This window comes from Thamnophis sirtalis, unplaced genomic scaffold, assembly GCF_051295495.1.
Source record: "Thamnophis sirtalis isolate CommonGarterSnake01/CBP01778 unplaced genomic scaffold, rThaSir2_p1.2 scaffold_3, whole genome shotgun sequence".
In the NCBI taxonomy this organism is placed as follows: domain Eukaryota; kingdom Metazoa; phylum Chordata; class Lepidosauria; order Squamata; family Natricidae; genus Thamnophis; species Thamnophis sirtalis.
Genome location: NW_028261383.1, coordinates 89102605 through 89122691, shown reverse-complemented (window position 1 = coordinate 89122691; position 20087 = coordinate 89102605). Strand labels below are relative to the sequence as shown.

General features: G+C 40.4%; 1 protein-coding gene across 5 annotated transcripts in view; it reads right to left on the bottom strand.

Moving 5' to 3' along the window:
* CAMK2A (calcium/calmodulin dependent protein kinase II alpha) overlaps positions 1-20087 on the bottom strand; it is a 162945-nt gene that overhangs the window by 77881 nt on the left and 64977 nt on the right. For all 5 annotated transcript variants that reach the window (XM_087709455.1, XM_087709454.1, XM_087709451.1 and 2 more), the window contains exon 3: positions 2018-2077. In XM_087709455.1, coding sequence (XP_087565581.1) covers positions 2018-2077 — 60 coding nt within the window. The remainder of the gene's footprint in view (positions 1-2017; positions 2078-20087) is intronic.

Sequence of the window (20087 nt, the reverse complement as noted above, 5' to 3'; positions counted from 1 at the left end):
GGAACACTGCTATCATGTCTCCCCTAGTCCTTTTTTCATTAAACTAGACATACCCAGTTCCTGCAACCGTTCTTCATATGTTTTAGCCTCCAGTCCCCTAATCATCTTTGTTGCTCTTCTCTGCACTCTTTTTAGAGTCTCCACATCTTTTTTACATTGTGGTGACCAAAACTGGATGCAATATTCCAAGTGTGGCCCTACCAAGCCATTATAAAGTGGAATTAACACTTCACGTGATCTTGATTCTATACCTCTGTTTATGCAGCCTAGAACTGTGTTGGCTTTTTTGACGGCTGTTGCACACTGCTGCCTCATATTTAAATGGTTGTCCACTAAGATTCAAGATCCATCTCACAGTTACTACTATTGAGCAAGGTACCACCTATACTGTACCTGTGCATTTTGTTTTTCTTGCCTAAATGTAGAATCTTACTTTTTTCACCATTGAATTTCATTTTATTAGATAGTGCCCAGTGTTCAAGTTTGTCAAGCTCCTTCTGTATCTTAAGCCTATGTTCTGGAGTGTTGGCTATTCCTGCCAGCTTGGTGTCATCTGCAAATTTGATGAGTTCCCCATTTATCCCCTCATCTAAATCATTGATGAAGATGTTGAAGCGTACTGGGCCTAAAACAGAGCCCTTGGATACTCCACTACATACTTCCTTCCATGTAGATGCAGTTCCGTTGAGGACTACATGTTGAGTGTGGTTGGTCAGCCAGTTACGAATCCATCTGGTGGTGATGCTGTCTATCCCACATTTTTCTACTTTATCTAGTAGTAGATTATGGTCTACTTTATCAAATGCCTTACTGAAGTCCAAGTAAATTATATCAAGTCACATCTTTCTCTGAAATCTATCTTTCCTTTTCTTCCTTCTCCCCCCTGCCCTCTCTCCAATGCTCTGTTTTTCTTTCATTTACCTTCCATTGAGCAATTTTCCAAGTGAGGGAACATCTTACTAGGGATCTAAATTGCTTGCTTGAAAAGGCCTTGTAAATTCCTTTGAGGAAGCATATGCTTTGGCCAAGAGCCACATGCCAACTGAGGACTGTAGGTTGTTCCCCCATTGACTAAACACATTCAGAAAAAAACAAAAGAGGGTAATTCAAGAAGAGGAATGTTCATTTGGCCTTCTTTGGCCTATAAGGGTCATTGTCCCCAAATCAGATGTGTAGAATTAAGGCAGCAGGAAAGAGTCCACCTTGCTACTAAATTCCATATCCTGCAAAGTATGATAATATATGTCCAGATACTTCAGGAAAAGAAAGATTTATAGCCAATTAACATGACAACTTTGCATTAAGGCTACTATCACAGGTCAGTTAAAGACATGGATAAGTTAAAAAAAGATGTTAATGACAAAAAAAGGAAGTCCATTGGGAGAGAACCTGCCAAGACTCTTCAAACCAAAGCTAATCTTTGATAAACTTGGATCTGAGCTGTAATCATTTCAGACTGCAAATTATGGCCTATTCCATTTCTTATATTACAAAACACTAATGCACACAGAGAGAAAGAGAATGTGTGTGGGGGTGTTTGCAAAGGAAACTGAAAGCAAGGAGGGGGATGAATACATATGGAAATGCGCTCTCAAACACATTTTTCAGAGCAAAACAATAAAAGGAGAAGGAATGAAACAACCTTAGCACTAAAGATCACTGTAAAATTCTTGCTGAATATCTTTTTATATTAATGATCTCTCCTCAACAGCACATTATCTGATCAATTGAACATGCATTTGCAAATTCTGAAATAGTCCCAGGTCAGCATGGCCCAGGAGGATGGGAAGATGCAGGGTACAATAAATTGGGAAAGGCTGCCAGAGAAGGTCTCCCATGCCTTCATAGGAGTAAATTAAAACTGCTGAATGAACAAACAGCACCAGGTAATGTTTGCCTTTGAAATATACAGTATGAGAATACTGATGTTGGGTTCCTGTCATTTACCAGAAATGAAAGAAAGGAGTAACAGAAGCATGCAAAATCCCATAGAAAGACTTAGAGAGCTTTTTCCTACCTATGTTAGGATGTTTCAGAAGGCGGCAGATCCGAGCCTCTCGTTCTAGCTTCTGATGATCTGTCAGGAAAGACATTCACAAATCAGCATGGGAGAGAGAGAGATGCCCAACGACAAAATGTGATTCCCTCCTATTCTTATTATCTTGGGATTTAGAACATGCAAATTCAGTTAACGGTGAATAAATATTTGAAATGGTATACCACTCTTCACAATGCAGAATCAGAAAGTGATTAGAAAGGTTAACATAGGATATAAACAACAACCATTAGAAGCGCCTACATAAAGTCATTCAGAAAGCTATCTGAGGGGATTAAGGGATACACTGGTAATAGCATAGAATATCTCAAAGCTAGGGATGGGATGGCTCAGTGGCTAAGATGCTGAGCTTGTCGATCGAAAGGTCGGCAGTTCGGCAGTTCAAATTCCTAGTGCCACATAATGGAGTGAGCTCCTGTCATTTGTCCCAGCTTCTGCCAACCTCGCAGTTCGAAAGCATGTAAAAATGCATGTAGAAAAATAGGAACCATCTTTGGTGGGAAGGTAACAGCGTTCTGTGTGTTTTTGGCATTTAGTCATGCCAGTCACATGTCCATGGAGAGGTCTTCGGACAGTGTTGGCTCTTTGGCTCTGAAACAGAGATGAGCACTGCCCCCTAGAGTCAGGAACAACTAGCACATATGTGTGAGGGGAACCTTTTATATCAAAGCTAAACGTAGCTGCAGGAGAGTGCAGATGTGGAAATCAGTCAGCCCTTATAGCCCTCTGTTAAGTAATCCTAGAGTTGTGTCCACTGACTTCCATGGGATTGAATTATTTAAAAGCTAAGCAAAGTCGGACATTACTTGAACAGAAAAACTATCAAGAATGTCCAGGGATGTAAGCTCTGCTGGGAAGTTAAACAAGGAATCTCTAGATGATGTCTCCATGAAAATTGACTCATTCCATTTGCCCTGAGTCACTTGTAAACATACCTCAGCTTGTGCTGAGATGAGATAGGAGAAAGTTCACACAGCTATCAATCCTCCATTGTGCTGTAACTGTGCCTCAGTGCTTGGGGACCGAGTCTCACACCACAGCAGAGGTGACAAACATCAAAAGCTAAGCTGTGTATGAGTAAGAACATCACACTCCTTTTTTTGTTGCTCTGCTTTGTAGGTGGATTTTTTTTGTAGTTGTTGTTGTTGTTAGCTTTTTAAATGTCTATTCCAACAGGTAGATGTAAATAAACCATGAATTCTCTTTTCTTCTTTAAAAATCATTTGCATGCCTGAAAAACTTTGTTCAAAGGGATCTGAAATAGGTGAAAATCTTCCACTGGTCCTTTAGTGACTATTTGTTATGTGTGAGAAAAATAAAACTGCCTAAACCAATGCTTTCTATGCCAGCAACCCTGTTGGCATTTTGGGAAGCTGCTAAAATCTGGCAATTTCTGAAAACCTTTGATAATTGGTAGGCGATTGAGTTTCCATCCTGCAGGAACTTATTAATATTATGGAGAATGGTTTTCCTCATTGTAATTATCTATATAAATAAAAATGTAACGGTTGCTTGTTCAAAATCGCTAATCTCTGAAAGTTCTTCACCGATTCCTTTGAAATTTTGATACAAGGTTGCATTCAAATATGCGAATGTTTTTATATACGTATATTACATAGATGTCACATCTGTGACAGGTAAAAACATGATTTTCTGTAAAAACATGCTTTTTTGAAAACCAGCACCATCTGGTGGACGTAAAAGCAACACACGCTATTCTAAATATTTCATGATTCCATTTCAATGTTTCCGTTTGCATTGTTATATTGAATTTTCATAGATCTCAATTTATTTTCATTTTGATTTAATTATTTCATGTGACATTGCATTGTGTCGTTTACCATAGCATTCATTTAGTGAGTATAGTATATTCGGAACAGTTCGGCCTCTCTCCAGCTTTGTCCTGACAATCCCTTTATATGTGTGGCTGGGCTGCAGCCGCACCCTTTCCCCTTTCTGCCCACCAGAGGAGCCGGAGATGGAGCATCTCCTCATCCCTGCTGGCCATGCACACTCTCCACCCCCCCTCACAGCGAGCCAGCCACAGCCTCACCAAGGCAGCTCCAATGAGGCGGCAGCGGCGGTGTCAGCCTGAGGTGCAGCGGGGCTGGGGTGGCCCCTGGGTGCCCTGTGAGGTGGCACACTGAGGACTTCTCCTCCTCCGAGATCCTGGATGTCTCACTCTCCCGGGCCACCAACTTGGGGGAGCCCGAGCGCAGCTCCTTCGAGGAGATGCTCAACAACTTCCACGAGGCCGACAGCCCCAGCGCCGTCTTCCCCAAACAGCCTTGCCCGGCCCAGCAGCCCCGAGTCCTGACCAATGGCAGCACCCACCCACCACCCCACTACGCCCAGACTGGGCCACAGCAACACGTGGCCAGGAACAGCTAGTCAATAATAAATTATTATTAAGATTAACATGATATGACTGGTTTGTGATCATTCTGTTATTGTTTTTTATGGTATTGTACCTTGGAATCTTTTATCAGCATGGGCAGTGTACTGTATATATTGCAGGAAATATTTATATAAGAATGAGAATGGCAGCAGTCCTTCCAAGTTTACTAGGAATATTTTTGAACAATTTGTCATTTACGACCATCAGAATAAATGGTATTTTATATTCAAATTGGTCTGCTCAGAGAACTTTTAATTTAGAATTTAGTAGAGGAGAATGAGCACAATGCAGAAGGGAAATAAAAGTGACTAAAAGCAAGTATGTTTAGTCCAAGTACACATTACCTAGTAAGGAGTAAAACCCTTCACTACACCATGATGAAGAGGAGGAAGGGGGCAGAGGTTTCTTTAATCTTTCTCCTTTTCAAAAAGTCTAAAACAATGGGCGATATAAAAGTTTACCTAACAGAAAATTTGTAACAATTTTTTCTCAGTTTTATATATTAGTAGAGAGTTTAGCCTAGTGGTTCATGTCCAAGGATAGAAATTTGGAGACTGTGAGTTCTAGTTCTAGTCCCACCCAGCCAGTCATTCTTTGTCAGCTCTAGGAAGGAAGCAATGGCAAGCCACTTCTGAAAAACCTTGTCAAGAAAACTGCAGGAACTAATCCAGGCAGTCATCAGGAGCCAATACTGATTTAAAGACACAAAATAACAGGACTATTATTAAATGTATATGCCCCACATGTCACAGTTCAAGGTGGGAAGATAAACACAATATCAGCAAAACATAAAGCCAATTTACCAGTTTGCACTATTACTAAGTGGTAATAAGAAATCTGTGATTTTAGCTTTCTGGGGGCGTGGCCTGTTGCCGAGGAGGGCTCCACCGAGCTCCTCAGAGATCTGGTCTGTATATCTAAATAAGATCATAGATAGCACCCCTTTTTGGCTAAGAAAGGGGCAGGGAGGATAGCTCCGTAGACTAGGGTCTATTCGTAAGCCACAGCCTTTTTCTTTTTTTGGCTGTGGAAGAGATTAGATCCAGCCGAAGCGGAGCTTTTATCTCCGGCCAGTTCTTCTCAGCTGCCTTTTTTTTTTTGGCAGCCCCAGACAGGCTAGCCCCCCCCAGGACAAAACAAAGTTTTTTCAAGCTAGATTTGATACGGGAGGGTACCACCCCTGTGAGATTTATGCTTTTATTACTATCTTAAATACCAGCACCATTCGTCTTAAAGACTTCTTTGTTTAAATAGACTTCAAAATGGCGATTTCTCTCCGTGGATGATTACTGGATGTACTTAGCCGGGTTTATCTTCCTGCAGACCGCTCCTTAACAAAATAAACTTTTTTTTTCTTTGGAAATAGAGGGGAGCGAAGCGCTGCTTACTTGTTTATTTATTATGGCACCCAGATCAAAGAAGCGTCTTGCTACAAATGTGTCTAAAGAATTTAAAGAATCTTTTTTGGAAACACAGCCTTTGTCTCCTACGCCCTCTACTGGAGAAGTTTTAACACAGGAATATCTCTTTAAAATATTTAATGCATTTAAGCAAGAAATTGAGGAATTTGTATTGCAACTTTATGATGACCTAAAATCTAAAGTTAATCAAATGAAGGTGAATACGTTTGCAGCCGTGTCTGCCCTGTCAGATTACTCTGCTGAAATAGAGAACAAATTGGAAAGTCTGGAGAAGGCTAATTTTAATTTGACTACCAATATTCAAATTTTACAAGAAAAAATTAGAAATAACGAAGAACAGCTTATGATGCAAAATTTTGATAGGAAGGCATTTTCAATAAGAGTTAGAGGATTCCGTGAAAAGGAGCAAGAGAATTTGAAACAGACCTTTGCTGAAGCCTTCAGCCATGCGCTGGGAAGCCCGGGACTTAACTTTGATTGGCAGATTCGGAAAATCTATCGCCAGAACTCATTGATAGCGGAACAGCGACAGCTCCCGAGGGACATAATTATACATTTCTCTACAAAAGAATCTAGAAACGCGATTGTGCAAAAGTTTCATAATAACAGTCTCCGAGTTGATGACCAGGACGTGATTGTCTTCAAAGATATACCTTTCCAGATGTTGAGAGAAAGAAGGGACTACACTTTTTTAACCAAAGAGCTTAGGAGTCAACAGATTCGATACAGATGGGAGGCCCCTGCCGGCATCACGGTTACATTTGAGAATCAAAGATTTCGTCTTAACTCTGTTTCGGAGGCTCAAGATTTCTATTGTAGGATTCTGAAGGCGGGACCTCCTGACGCGCTTGGAAGAGAGGAGAGACAAGCGGAAGGAGAGAGCAAACGGATGGCCATGCGGCTGCAAGATGGAGGGGGCAGCCCCTCCTCCCTCGGAGAAGCAGAAGAACGCAGATCGAGAATTTAGATACTTCAAAAGACTTCCTAAAGTTGAGGACTGAATGGGGGTTTGAGACCTCTCTCCGGTAGAAAAAGTGGACTAATTTTTATCAGAAGGGAAAGCTGGGTGAAACTACTTTGAGCTAGATTCTAAAGTAACGTTAGCATAAATTTGATAGTGGTTAAAAGAATGCGGAATGATTTATGTTGTTTAAACTTTGTTAGATGGGACTATTTTAAAATAGAAGGTTAACTGACTCTTGCTGAAAGTATTATTTGAATATGATCCATGCTATTTAACTTTTATTTGAAGGGAAAGTTGGTTGTAATAGTTCTGAGTTACTTTTTAAATAAACGCTAGTATAAATTTGATAGTGGTAAATATTAGACAAGCAAGAGATGAGGGTAAAATGCATGTGGAATGAACTACGTTATTTGTGGTAAATATCAGACAAGCAAGGGAAGAGGGCAAAATTTACGTTGTTTAAAGCTTATTAGAACAGGAAGCCGCTTGGGATTATCTTAAGATAACTGTAAAAAGAATGCGGAATGATTTATGTTGTTTAAATTTTGTTAGAAGGGATTACCTTAAAATAGAAGGTTAACTGACTCTTGCTGAAAGTATTATTGGAATATGTGGAATGATTCATGCTACAAATTGCTCTGAGTTATATTTTAAACAAATGTTAGTATAAATTTGATAGTGGTAAATATCAGACAAGTGGGGGATGAGGGTAAAATGCATGTGGAATGAACTAAGTTATTTAAATCCTATTAGAAGGGGAAGTCGGTTGGAATTATCTTAAGATAGAAATTGATTCCTGTGTAAAGTAATATCTGATCTACGCTGCTTAACTTTACTAAGAAGGGGAAATCTGGTTAGATTATTTTGAATTACTGTTTGAAAAAGGGGTAAAGAAAGATCATTTACGTTGTTTAAATTTTACTAGAAGGGAAAGTTTGATTACTTGTCTGTAAAGTTATATTTGAATTTATGGCATGAACCATGCTGCTTAAATCTTATTGGAAGGGATCATGAGGTTTAGGAAGGGAACGGGAGAGTCTACAGAAGATCGGAGTAAATAGCAAAGAAGTAAGAGACGAGAATAAAATATAGATAGAATGATTTATACTATTTAAGCATAGATAAAGATGGGGGGCTGAGATCAACACAAAGAGTGGTTTCTTTTTTTCTTTTTTCTCTTTTCTCTTTTCTTTTTTTTCCTTTTTTTTTCTTTCTCTGCTTTTCTTTTTCTTTTGATATATTACTTTTATTTTTTAATCCATATGTATACAAGATATTTTAGATAGAAGGTAGTGCCAGGTGTGGGCCCTGGGAAGCCGGGAGGATTAGGGATGGGGATTGTGGGGGGTGGGGTGGGGGGTGTTAATATAGTCTTAATAAGAACAAGAATGTATTTATATACGGTGGTTCTTTTTTTTTTTTATTATTATTATTATTATTATTATTTTCCTTGGTTCACTTTACTTTTATTAGATCAAACAACACTCGAATAAAGGCATACACCAAGGAGGGAGGTAGAGGGAAGGAAGAGGGAGGAGTAAGGAAGGAGTAAGGGGAATGTAAGGAGTATGTAAGGAGGGTGTCTGGGGAGTAAGGGGAGAAGGAAGGTTTGAGGGGAAAGGGAAGTAGGAGCGGAGTGTTAGAGGGAGAAAGGAAAGTTGGAGGGGGTAGATGGGGTGTATGGAGGATGCAAGGGTTAGGTGGGGTTGTGAATGATGAGTTGTGTTTCCTTTTTATTTGTTCGTTTTATTCCTTTTTTCTTTTTTTTTCTTCTTTTCTTATAGTAAATACCCTGTGTATAAATGATTGCAAATGGAATGTGAAAATTGAAAAATTGAATAAAATATTTTGAGGAAAAAAAAAGAAATCTGTGATTTTAAATTGTCTCTATTGCCTGTAGGATGGTTTACCAAAATGGATTTAGAGTTACTGTTATAATACAAATCAATATGAAAATGAACAATTGAGATGGAAACTGAGGTATTTGACTCAGATAGATTTCACTCATATATTAAATATGTCCATTCTGCAGTTTCTAATATGTTATTAAACAATGTAGAAGAAATAGCAATAGCACACAGACCTATAAGCCGCTTTACAGTGCTTTACAGGACTCTCTAAGCGGTTTACAGTGTCAATATATTTCCCCCAACAATTTGGGTCTTCATTTTATCCGCCTTGGAAGGATGGAAGGCTGAGTCAACCTTGAGTTGGTGAGATTTGAACTGCCAAATTGCAGTCAGGCGGAAGTCTGCAGAAGTAGCCTGCAATACTGCACTCTAACCACTGCGCCACCTTAGCTTAAATAGTTGTTTCTGAGGATCTTTTCTTTTGGTCTTGCTCCTAACTTTGCTATAGGGTTTTATAATTGTCGACATTTTAATTGGTGCTTCTGTAGTAACTTGGTAACTGGAAGGTAATTGCTGAAAGCAATTACATTTCCCCCTCTAGTGGATGAAAGAACTCCCACCCAACCCCCAATCCACCCCCAGCATGCCTGCATGTTGTTCTCCATACATTCAGAGGAAAAGCAGCAATAAGAGTTTGAGTGTAGCCTTGGTGGCCATCAGTTAATTGTAACATGCACAGCAGTGCTTCTGTTCCTCTACAAGTGTTTTTCTCCTTTGCTGCAAGAAGAAAAGAAATTTTAAAAACAGTGCAGGTAATTAGAATGGAAAACTTTTTTTTCCTGGATCAATTTAAATTACCTTTTTCTTTTAAGGACGTGACCTTGTGTATTTTTTTATACTTTCGTAATGATTTTAGAAGGAATAAACTCATTCTCCTTATTAACTAGTCTAAACAAACATTGTGTGAGCAGAGAACACAACAAAACCTCGATCCAAAGGTGAGCAAAGAAATTTCTAAGAGGTGGGTTTTAATTTCTATTCAGAATAGAAGTCTCAAACATTTAAATCCTTTAAGGATTCAGTTACTATCCAAGCTGGTCTTTCCCTCAATAACAGAGGTAGTCCAGGCAAAATTCATTTAAAATATAGAAGAAGGTGAGTACAATACAAAAGAATAAAAATGCCAGCAGTAATACCTAATAAAAAACAAGATAAAACCAACAGAAAACCCAAAGGGAACAAAGGATGTTCACTCAAATCATGTTAGGCACAGTGTCAGTTCAGCTACTGTGGTTTATGCTTTATGGCTTGAGTCAGCCCTCTGAGTTTATGAATTAATGGAAATTTTGGACTGTCAGCATCAATTGTAACTTAGTAGTGTTAACACTGAGGCATCACTTTCCTCCTTCTGTTATTGACAGACAAACAAATTTTCAACTCTGTTTGAGCTCCTTGGAGTTGCATTAGCAACATCACTGTAAAATATAGGCATTTGCTTCTTTACGTCGTATAATGTGATAGTTTGTGCATGTGTCTTTGCAATTGGTTGGCTGCTTGGCATATTCAATGTATTTCCTGGGAGCATAATATTCCTCCTTTAAATATTTATGAACGCTGCAACAGCAGACATATTATAGCTCAGTATTTCATGTTGTTAGTGTTCTCTGAGCTATATTTTGGGGTTGCACAGACTGTATTATATACTATCACTAATGCAGGAGGCAGGAGAAGTTAATGTGATTTATGATTTGGACATGTCAATTGACACCAGTATTATTCCGTCATTACCTGAACCAGCGTAGAAAAATAGAGCCAATGTCAGCCTCTACAAAGAGTTAGCTATTCAAAGAGGTGGGGTTCACTTACCTTCCCTAACGGTTCGCAAATGTGAGTGCACGTGCCTCATCTGTGCATGTGCACTGCCTTCTGTGTGTGTGCAGTGCTTATGCATCACATGGGGCTGGGTGGGCGGAGCCTCCCACAGTCGCCACTAACAGTTCACCCAAACCAGCTGAATCCCACCTCTGGTGTGAGGTCCCATAGTGTGAACTGCAATCTGAGGGTAGTGCTCCAAAAGTGAAAAGTGAAGAAGGGTGTGTTCTTTCCTCTATGTGGCTCCACTTCAAGAGGAGCATATCTTTATGCAGTTATTTCCCACTCTAGTTTTCCACTGGGGAAGTTGCTTCCCATCACTGCCTCCCATGGACCTCTGGAAAAACGAGAAAAATGAAGCAACACATTTGCATCTCTAATGGGCTGTAGTGTGGCAGGGTTTACTAAGGCCAAAGCAAACTGCTTACGCTGGGTTTCCCAACTGAACATGATTTGTAGATGATGCAGCTTTAATTATTTAAGAATTCCATCATCCCATGCCACTGAATCTGACAAGCAGCTCTTTCATAATTGAACACTAACACTTTTCCCTATTTCAGTCTTTCTGCATCTCTATTTACGCACCTGCCATGTAAAAGCCCTAAATAATCTTTTTCAGTTCTTGGCATTTACATGACTTTTAAAGACTCATCACTGCGGCACTTCCCCCCCCCCCACTCCTCCTTAAACTAGACATAGAATACAACACTTAAATCTTTTCCATCTCGTTCTGCTTATTGAATTCCATCCCCTTCACAATTTCTCTCCATTGGTCACTGCTTTATTTTTGCAGTTGGCATCAGCAAGACAGGTTAAGCTGTAATATATGTTCGAGCATGGTCTAGTGTGTTGGGTCAACCCAGCTAGTATAGTGCAGAAACCATTGTTATGGCTTAGTATGACATGTAGTAGAAACTCAGCTTTATATATTTGCATGACATGTCGAGCCATATTAGGGTTAATGTGCAGATTGTGGTGGAGATGCACAAATTACTATCTGGAACCAAGGGCTTTTTTCCACTCACATATAACCATGGCATGAACATACTCCAGCAGGTTCACCGACAAAAGGGCGAACGACAAAAGCGCGCCCAAGTAAACTGCGGTGACAAAACCGCGAGTTCTAAACCGTGCGGACGAATGAGCGCTGAAGCGCGCCGACAACAGTGCGCCGACAGAAGCACGCTGTAAACCTAACCCTAACCCTAACCCTAACCCTAACCCTAACCCTAAACCTAAACCTAAACCTAGCCCTTAACTTAACTTAAATCGCACTTCTGTCGGCGCGCTGTTGTCGGCACGTTGATGACGTCACATTGATGACATCGTGGTTTTAGCACCGCCGTTTTGTCGGTGCGCTTTTGTCGTGCGCGCATTTGTCGGGTCACGACTCCAGCAACCTCTTTTGTTCTTCCAGCTTCTAAAATTTGCTTCATTTAATCCCCAACTATGCCAGAGGCATCTTAAAATCATCCTTCGCTGTTCTAATGATAACGTTGAAGCAGACAGTAAGTCATGGTAGTTTTCACCTGGGTGTAATGTGCCACATTTCAGAGATCTTTCCAAAGATCCTGCAGCCAGGTGACTTCTAATGGGAAGAATCAGTGCAGCATGTATTGACCAATTAGGCTAGTGCAGGGACATCTTGTCCTTTCTGATCTAATTCTAAAGAATCCTAATCTAATTCCATCTAAATATTAGGTAATCTATCAATTATCTAATATTTAAAAATCTAATAGAAACCATTGTCTTCTATGAGCATTTTGCTAATCAGCTCCCTCACCCCTCTGTTGCTTCCTGTTCGTGCTCTCCCTAATATGTCAGATATTGTTCCACAAAGCTTTGGAAATGGAGCCAATTACCAAGGCATTGGACTGGAATAGCATCAAATCCATGTAAAGGGACCTCAACTATCTGCTGATACCAAATGACAGTCAGGGTCCTTTTAAATACACCTATGCAAAACAATTGTGTGACACCAGAGCATGTTTTGACAGAGTATTAAACCTACTAGTCCTTGCCTTCCCAGTCTCAGCTCTCCTTAAAGGAAGTGATTGCTAGATGTTTACATTTAATGGGAGGTATAAATGAGAATGCAAATAGCTTTGAAGAAGGAATCAACAGCCATTATGAAAATGTGACCTTATCCCAGAAAAACAAGGGAAGAGGTGACTTCAGTATAAGAAGAAGGAAGAGAGAATCTCTGTCAGGCTTTTTATACCCTAAGAATTCATCAGACTTTCAGTCAGTCTTGTGATGTCTATTTCCTGGCATGGGCTATCTTGAAGGGCTGAATAAAGGAGAAAGACATAAATTGAGGGGAATCTATCAATCTCTTCCTTAGCGTAGCCTATAAATATGGACAACATTGTGCCAAAATATTATAAGTGCCTAGATAGGGACAGCCAGTGTGAGCAGCACATTTTATGTTAGATTTCAGCCATTTAAAAGCCTAGTTTAGTCCAGTCAGGAGAGGACTCCTAGGATAAGATGGTTCGGGGAGACTGCACTTGATGTTTTGGGGAAGACTTAAGGGCTGTCAAAGGCAATAAGATAGTGCCAGTTTGTGGGCCTGGAACTGTCTTCTTCTCCTTCTTCTATGGATGGGACTTGCATTTTCATAGCTGACGTGATCCATTAGCATTTCTGCTTCAGCATGGTAGGAAAACCCATCACTAATTTCACATCACAGATAGCTCCAGGAATTGCAAAAGGGTGGAAGGTTGATGCCACATGGTATCTCAAGTGACCGAGGTGCAAGTTTGCATACCTCAGCCATAGTCCTGGCTGCTGTCCGAAATCTGGATACTGTTCCCATGATGAAATTCTTCTGCCATTCACATATAGATATGGATGAGGAAAGCAGCAACAAACCAGAATTTAGTAATTATCTCCTCCTCCCAATTTCCGGAAATAATACTTGGGAGTTTTCTTTGTAATTTTACCTATTTAGCAGATGCCTACAGAATTCGAAACAGTGGAAACAAATTGAACTAATACACCTGTTCAGGAAAAGAGTGTAATTGTGGACGCAGTCTTGTGCCTCACAGAGTTAAAAAGAGTTTTCTCCCAAGTAAATGGCTGCAGATTTGTAACCACACTAGCATTTAACTCCAATATATTAGGTGCAAATGGTTTTGCTCTACTGTATGTATAAAAGGATAAAAACAACTGGATTTTATTTTATGTTATTTATATTCATGAGTACTATGTGCTCAAAATGCAGGACCTCGTGTAATTTCAAATGTGCAGTCACTGTTGGTCAGAACTGTTAACAGTGTATTCATAAATAATAGTTGCGTTTGGCTCTGTGTTGTTTCAATTCTTTTCTGTTATAACACAGCAGTTTTTATTTTGTCCTCTAGAAGAACTTGAATAGGTACAATTATCATAGGCATCTGCTCCTAACTGCAAGGACACTCAAAATAACAAAACCTGCGTGGTGATGCCACATTGCAAACTCTGACTTTTGTACTTCCATGTTGATGTTGCACTGGCTTTTACTACATCTAACCATCTTGTTCTTTCTTATTTAGAAATTATATTTTTTCCATATCACACAGGGGTAGATTAGGTGCCTATGAGTAGTGTGCTTTTAAAAAAAAATAATGGTAAGAAAAAAATATGTTTCTAAAATGTTCAAACTAGTTGTATCTGCTGCCACTGAAGAAGCAGCTTGTTGTACTGCTCATTATGTACTCCAGCACAAGGAGCAATCTCTCACCTCATGGAGGAACAAATGTTCTTCTTTCGTCTGACAAACATTTGGGAGAATGAGTAAAGAACATTGAAGAAGGCTTTTGTATTGTGACACTTGAGGCAGCTGTGAACAGTCTTGTAATTATGCGCAATCACTCTCTTGGGTGAACTTAGCACAGGAAACTTAATCTAGACACTACCATTCACAAGTCTTTACTCATGGAACTGGCAACTCAAAATCGTGCTGGTCAGAGAAAATATTGCCATTTTCAGTAACACAAAGTTGTAAGGCATTTCACCCCCTCCTTTTTGTCCTGCCTGGAATCCATGACTTCTTGAGCCTTGAGAATACTGGAAGAGTTTCATTGCATCAATGTCCCTTCTGCATCGGCTAGATAGGTTATGGGCACCAAAGCCAATTGAGACTAAAACATATGAAGAACGGTTGCAGGAACTGGGTATGTCTAGTTTAATGAAAAGAAGGACTAGGGGAGACATGATAGCAGTGTTCCAATATCTCAGGGGTTGCCACAAAGAAGAGGGGGTCAAACTATTCTCCAAGGCACCTGAGGGTAGAACAAGAAGCAATGGGTGGAAACTAATCAAGGAGAGAAGCAACTTAGAACTGAGGAGAAATTTCCTGACAGTTAGAACAATTAATCAGTGGAACAACTTGCCTCCGTAAGTTGTGAATGCCTCAACACTGGAAGTCTTTAAGAAGATGTTGGATAGCCATTTGTCTGAAATGGTATAGGGTTTCCTGCCTAGGCAGGGGGTTGGACTAGAAGACCTCCAAGGTCCCTTCCAACTCTGCTATTGTGTTATTGTATTGTATGCTTGGGAGCACTGTGCCAAACCTGATGCCAAGCCTTGGCATCATGTTTTATGACCAAAATCAGCCATAAATCATTTGCAAGTTGGGAAGCCAGGGAAGAGCTAAGCCAAATTGGAAGCTGGGAGAAAAAAAAGAATGTCATATCACACTGCAATTCCAGTGCAACATCAAAATTATCATGAGCAGGTCCAGCCAATCAAAAATGGTTTTGGTTGAAGTTACATAGCAACACTGAGGACCAATAATAATTAGGTTTAAATGCTGATATAGAGTCATCTTGCTGAAGTCCAGATTCTGTCTCCAGACAATGAGACAGTTCCAATCTCTATAATCCTTCTATTTCAGTCTTCTTGCTTCTTCATTCATAGATGGAAAATGACAGGAAGATTCAGGGAAATCCATTTCATCTCTTGTCTTCTCTTTAAGAACATTTTTTTGGCCTAGCCTTGTCCCTCTCTGCTAGCTGTGAACCTGCTTGTGCCTGACCACTCACTTCTCATCTGACTATTCCCAAATGACATTTTACAGTTGTGTTGTAGTGGAGGACTATGTGAACACAGCTCTTAAGGCTCCTAAATCATGCCTTTACATGAAGAACATGCTCATTAAACTGTGGTTAAAACAAGCCTTATCATGATGTGTAATATCAGAATAATACTGAGTTAATTTGTAGTGCTGTCTAAGAGTTGCAAAATAAATGTGTGAAATGATCTGAACTAGTTGACTTCTAGTGTTTTTCCGCTATATTTTTTCTCTTTCTATTATATTTCCATTACAGCTTTGGCAGCACTGAATGGGTTTATGACAATTCACCATGGCCAACTAGCCACAGCCAACTAGCCCCAGTCGATTTGCCATGGCCAACTTACTGCAGGAAAACTCCCACAGCCAACTCGCAAGGGACAACTTGTTGCAGGACAAGTATCACACTAATATTTTTAAAAAATAGTGGAATAGAATAATTAAAAGAAGGTCGGGAAAAATGGGACAAAATGAAACGTGAATGACAAAAATTAAAATAGTTATTTATTTATTTTAAATAATTATACTGAATTGTTAAATTAGCAATAGCAATAGCAATAGCAATAGCAGTTAGACTTATATACCGCTTCATAGGGCTTTCAGCCCTCTCTAAGCGGTTTACAGAGTCAGCATATCGCCCCCACAGTCTGGGTCCTCATTTCACCCACCTCGGAAGGATGGAAGGCTGAGTCAACCTTGAGCTGGTGAGATTAGAACCGCTGAACTGCAGATAACAGTCAGCTGAAGTGGCCTGCAGTACTGCACCCTAACCACTGCGCGACCTCGGCTCTTTTGCCTCCTAGTGAGTTGTTCTGCAATAAGTTGGTCACAGCGAGTTGTCCCATTCCAGCACTGAATATCCCAGTGATACTTCTCATTACTATTATGGGTGGGCCATTCATACTGATGGTATTCCAGAAGTTTGATCTAGCATGCATGGTCCCTAGTTACTGTATGCCTTAGTTGCTTAGTGCTGGTACTACCATTCCCTTACATCCAGCCTTGCTATCAATCATTCTCCCATGCTTCACCCTATTTTCCCTCAGCACGTTATCTGTCAGCAAGGAAGAAAAGCACTGTACATTCGTTCAGAAATAGCCAGACTGACACAGAATGGGTGCCGAGGGAAGATTTACTGAGCAAAACCACTGGGAGTGCTCTACCTCACCCAGCATCCTGCCACTTGTTATTTGGACAGCTTGATAGGTGGTTAAACCTGCCATTCTAAATGTCTGTGAGAATTAGGCGAATGATCAGTGATTGGTTTAGAGTTGTTTCAGAGGTTTTTAAGTACAAAATGCTTCAAGCATCCGTTTAACCTTTCCTCAGAAAATCTCAGAAAACAAAACAAAAAATCACCGTGACCAAATTCACTGTGAAGCTCTCAGAAGGTCACAAATTGGGTGCTGGGAGCCACCCACATCTGCCATAGGATATTATGAGTCATTAATGTGGCAGGCGAGAGCAAGAGGCATTCTAAGGTATTTAGGATGCTGTCGTTTTATCGTTTGAATTAAAATGAAACAGAGTGGTCATTTTATAAGGTTAGTGCAGAGTCATTAAGGGAGTGGAAATGACCCTTAAGAGAAGTAGTGATAGGTCACTTAGACCAGGGGTCCCCAAACTCCGGCTGGTGGATTGGCACTGGGAAGCGGCATGCCAGAAACTGGGCCACACAAACAAGCGAAGCTCCATCCGTGGGATGCAGGCAGCATGGAAAAAAACTATTTCCATGAAACCAGTCCCTGGTGCCCAAAAGGTTGAAGGCCGCTGACTTAGACCACTAACTATAGAGCAGGGGTGTCAAACTCACTTCATCACTCTGACATCACATGATATATTGGGACTTTCCCCCCTCCCTTTGCTAAACTTGGCGTGGACGTGGCCAGCACGTGATGCATCTGGCCTATGAGCTGGGAGATTGACAGCCCTGCTATAGAGAGCTAGTGCTGTGGTAGCTGAACAAACATCTTTTTCAAATAATTAATTTTCACTGCCTTCCATTGTCCATAAGACAGTGAAACCCCAATGGGTAGTTTCAGTCTTGGAATCATGCAACCTGGTATATAGACCATCTGCTCTATTAGGTATAAAAGCACTAATTCTGGAAGCTGAGGTCCTATTCAAGTTAGTTAACATGTACAAGTCATCTTTGAGCAATTTTTAAATTTCATTTGACTTAAATTCTCTGCCTAGGGCAACCTTGGCAGCTTTAAGATGGTTGGACCTCAATTCCCAGAATTCCCCAGCCAGTCTTGCAACACTGCTGTAGAATTTTAGCTTTCCCTTCTCCCTTTTCCTTTTCCTAAATAGACTTTTGTTCGGTATGGTGACATTTGACTGCCTTGTTTTAAAATTCCTGGCTGAGAGCTCCATTGTTTATTCAGTCATTACATTGTTCTTTTTTCCCCCTGAAGGACAGTTTCTAAAACCTGGGATATTTAAGCTTTGGGAGATTCAATCAGCTGCATACCTCCATTCTTTATTTTCCTAAAAGGGAGGGACGCTTAGAAAATCCCCAAGCAAGAAAGTCTCGAGCAAGGGTGTCAAGCTCATGTCGTCACATGATGTATCAGGATTCCCCCCCCCTTCACTAAACTGGGCATGGGCATCACTAGTGCGTGACACATCTGGCTCATAGGCCAGGAGATTGACAGCCTTGGTCTAGAGGATTAGGTGAGGACTGACCAGGGCTATCAGCCTATCAGAAATTCTTGCAGAGAAGGAGATCTGCGGAAAGAAACAAACCAATTTGTCTCAGCTGCAACTTGCCTGGGAATTCAAGGACAAAAACCTAGCTCGATAAATATACCATACTTCATCTTTTCTTTTCTGGGTCCTTGAGAAGGTGAAACAGCAATAACTATAGTCTGAAAGCAAAATGTATTTGCAGAATCCCAAAGAAACTCTTTTTTTTTTCTACAAGGAGTCAAAGGTGATCCATCAGCTACTTTTGAAATCTTCCTGCATTTCCCCACCAAGTGCTCTTCCACAGAGGGCCAATTTCTAGACAAGACTTGGGTTTTGTAATAGCCTTGCTTCAGACAGAGAATCTTATGGGAGGTCTCTCATTTATAATCCTTCCATGTTTCTCTCCACTTCTACCCTTTTCCTAACACAGAGAGGGAAAGAACCTCAGGATTTATATCATTAGAAAGTGCCCGTCTGGAAGCATCTAGCGTGCTACAAAATGGAAACAAAGCTTTTGACTTGGGCTGCAATAGCAGTATGCAATCCGCCAATGAAGCATCACTGCTTTGAAAAATTGCAGTAGGATGTGAAAGACTTTTCAGAGTGAATATTTTATGCCAGAAGATTATGCTGCTTCCCTTGTATTCAAAGAGGAAAGAAATCAGAGGAAACACTTAAGCATTAGATAGACAGAGACAGTATAGGTGATACCTTGCTCAACAGTAGTAACTGTAAAAGGGATCTTGGAGTCCTAGTGGACAACCATTTAAATATGAGCCAGCAGGGTGCAGCAGCTGCCAAAAAAGCCAACACAGTTCTAGGCTGCATAAACAGAGGGATAGAATCAAGATCACGTGAAGTGTTAATACCACTTTATAATGCATTGGTAAGGCCACACTTGGAATACTGCATTCAGTTTTGGTCGCCACGATGTAGAAAAGCTGTGGAGACTCTAGAAAGAGTGCAGAGAAGAGCAACAAAGATGATTAGGGGACTGGAGACTAAAACATATGAAGAACGGTTGCAGGAACTGGGTTTGTCTAGTTTAATGAACAGAAGGACTAGGGGAGACATGAAAGCAGTGTTCCAATATCTCAGGGATTGCCACAAAGAAGAATGAGTCAAACTATTCTCCAAGGCACCTGAGGGTAGAACAAGAAGTAATGGGTGGAAACTAATCAAGGAGAGAAGCAACTTAGAACTGAGGAGAAATTTCCTGACAGTTAGAACAATTAATCAGTGGAACAGCTTGCCTCCATAAGTTGTGAATGCCCCAACACTGGAAGTCTTTAAGAAGATGTTGGATAGCCATTTGTCTGAAACAGTATAGGGTTTCCTGCCTAGGCAGGCGTTGGACTATAAGATCTCCAAGGTCCCTTCCAACACTGCTATTGTATTGTATTGTATTATTGTATTATAGATAAGTAATTAACATGGCACATTTTTGTAAACATCTGATTAACAAGTGATCATAGCTTTTCAGTTTAGGATCTTTCAAACCTATGGAGACTGCAATTCCATGTTCTAGCCAATGTGGCCAGTGGCCAATCTAACTGGGAATTTTAAGAGGCAGACTTCGCATGGATCTTGCAGTTGCCATGCTGAGAAAGTCTGCCCTACCTCCACCCATCCACCTTATCTATCAATCATAGCCTTACAATTGAACGCAGCCCCCAATGTCTCCTTTTATATTCCATAACAACCCTTCTTTAGGTTTCCATAGTTTCCTCCAATCAGGATTGCAGAAAACATACAACATTACCAATAGTAAAACTGTGG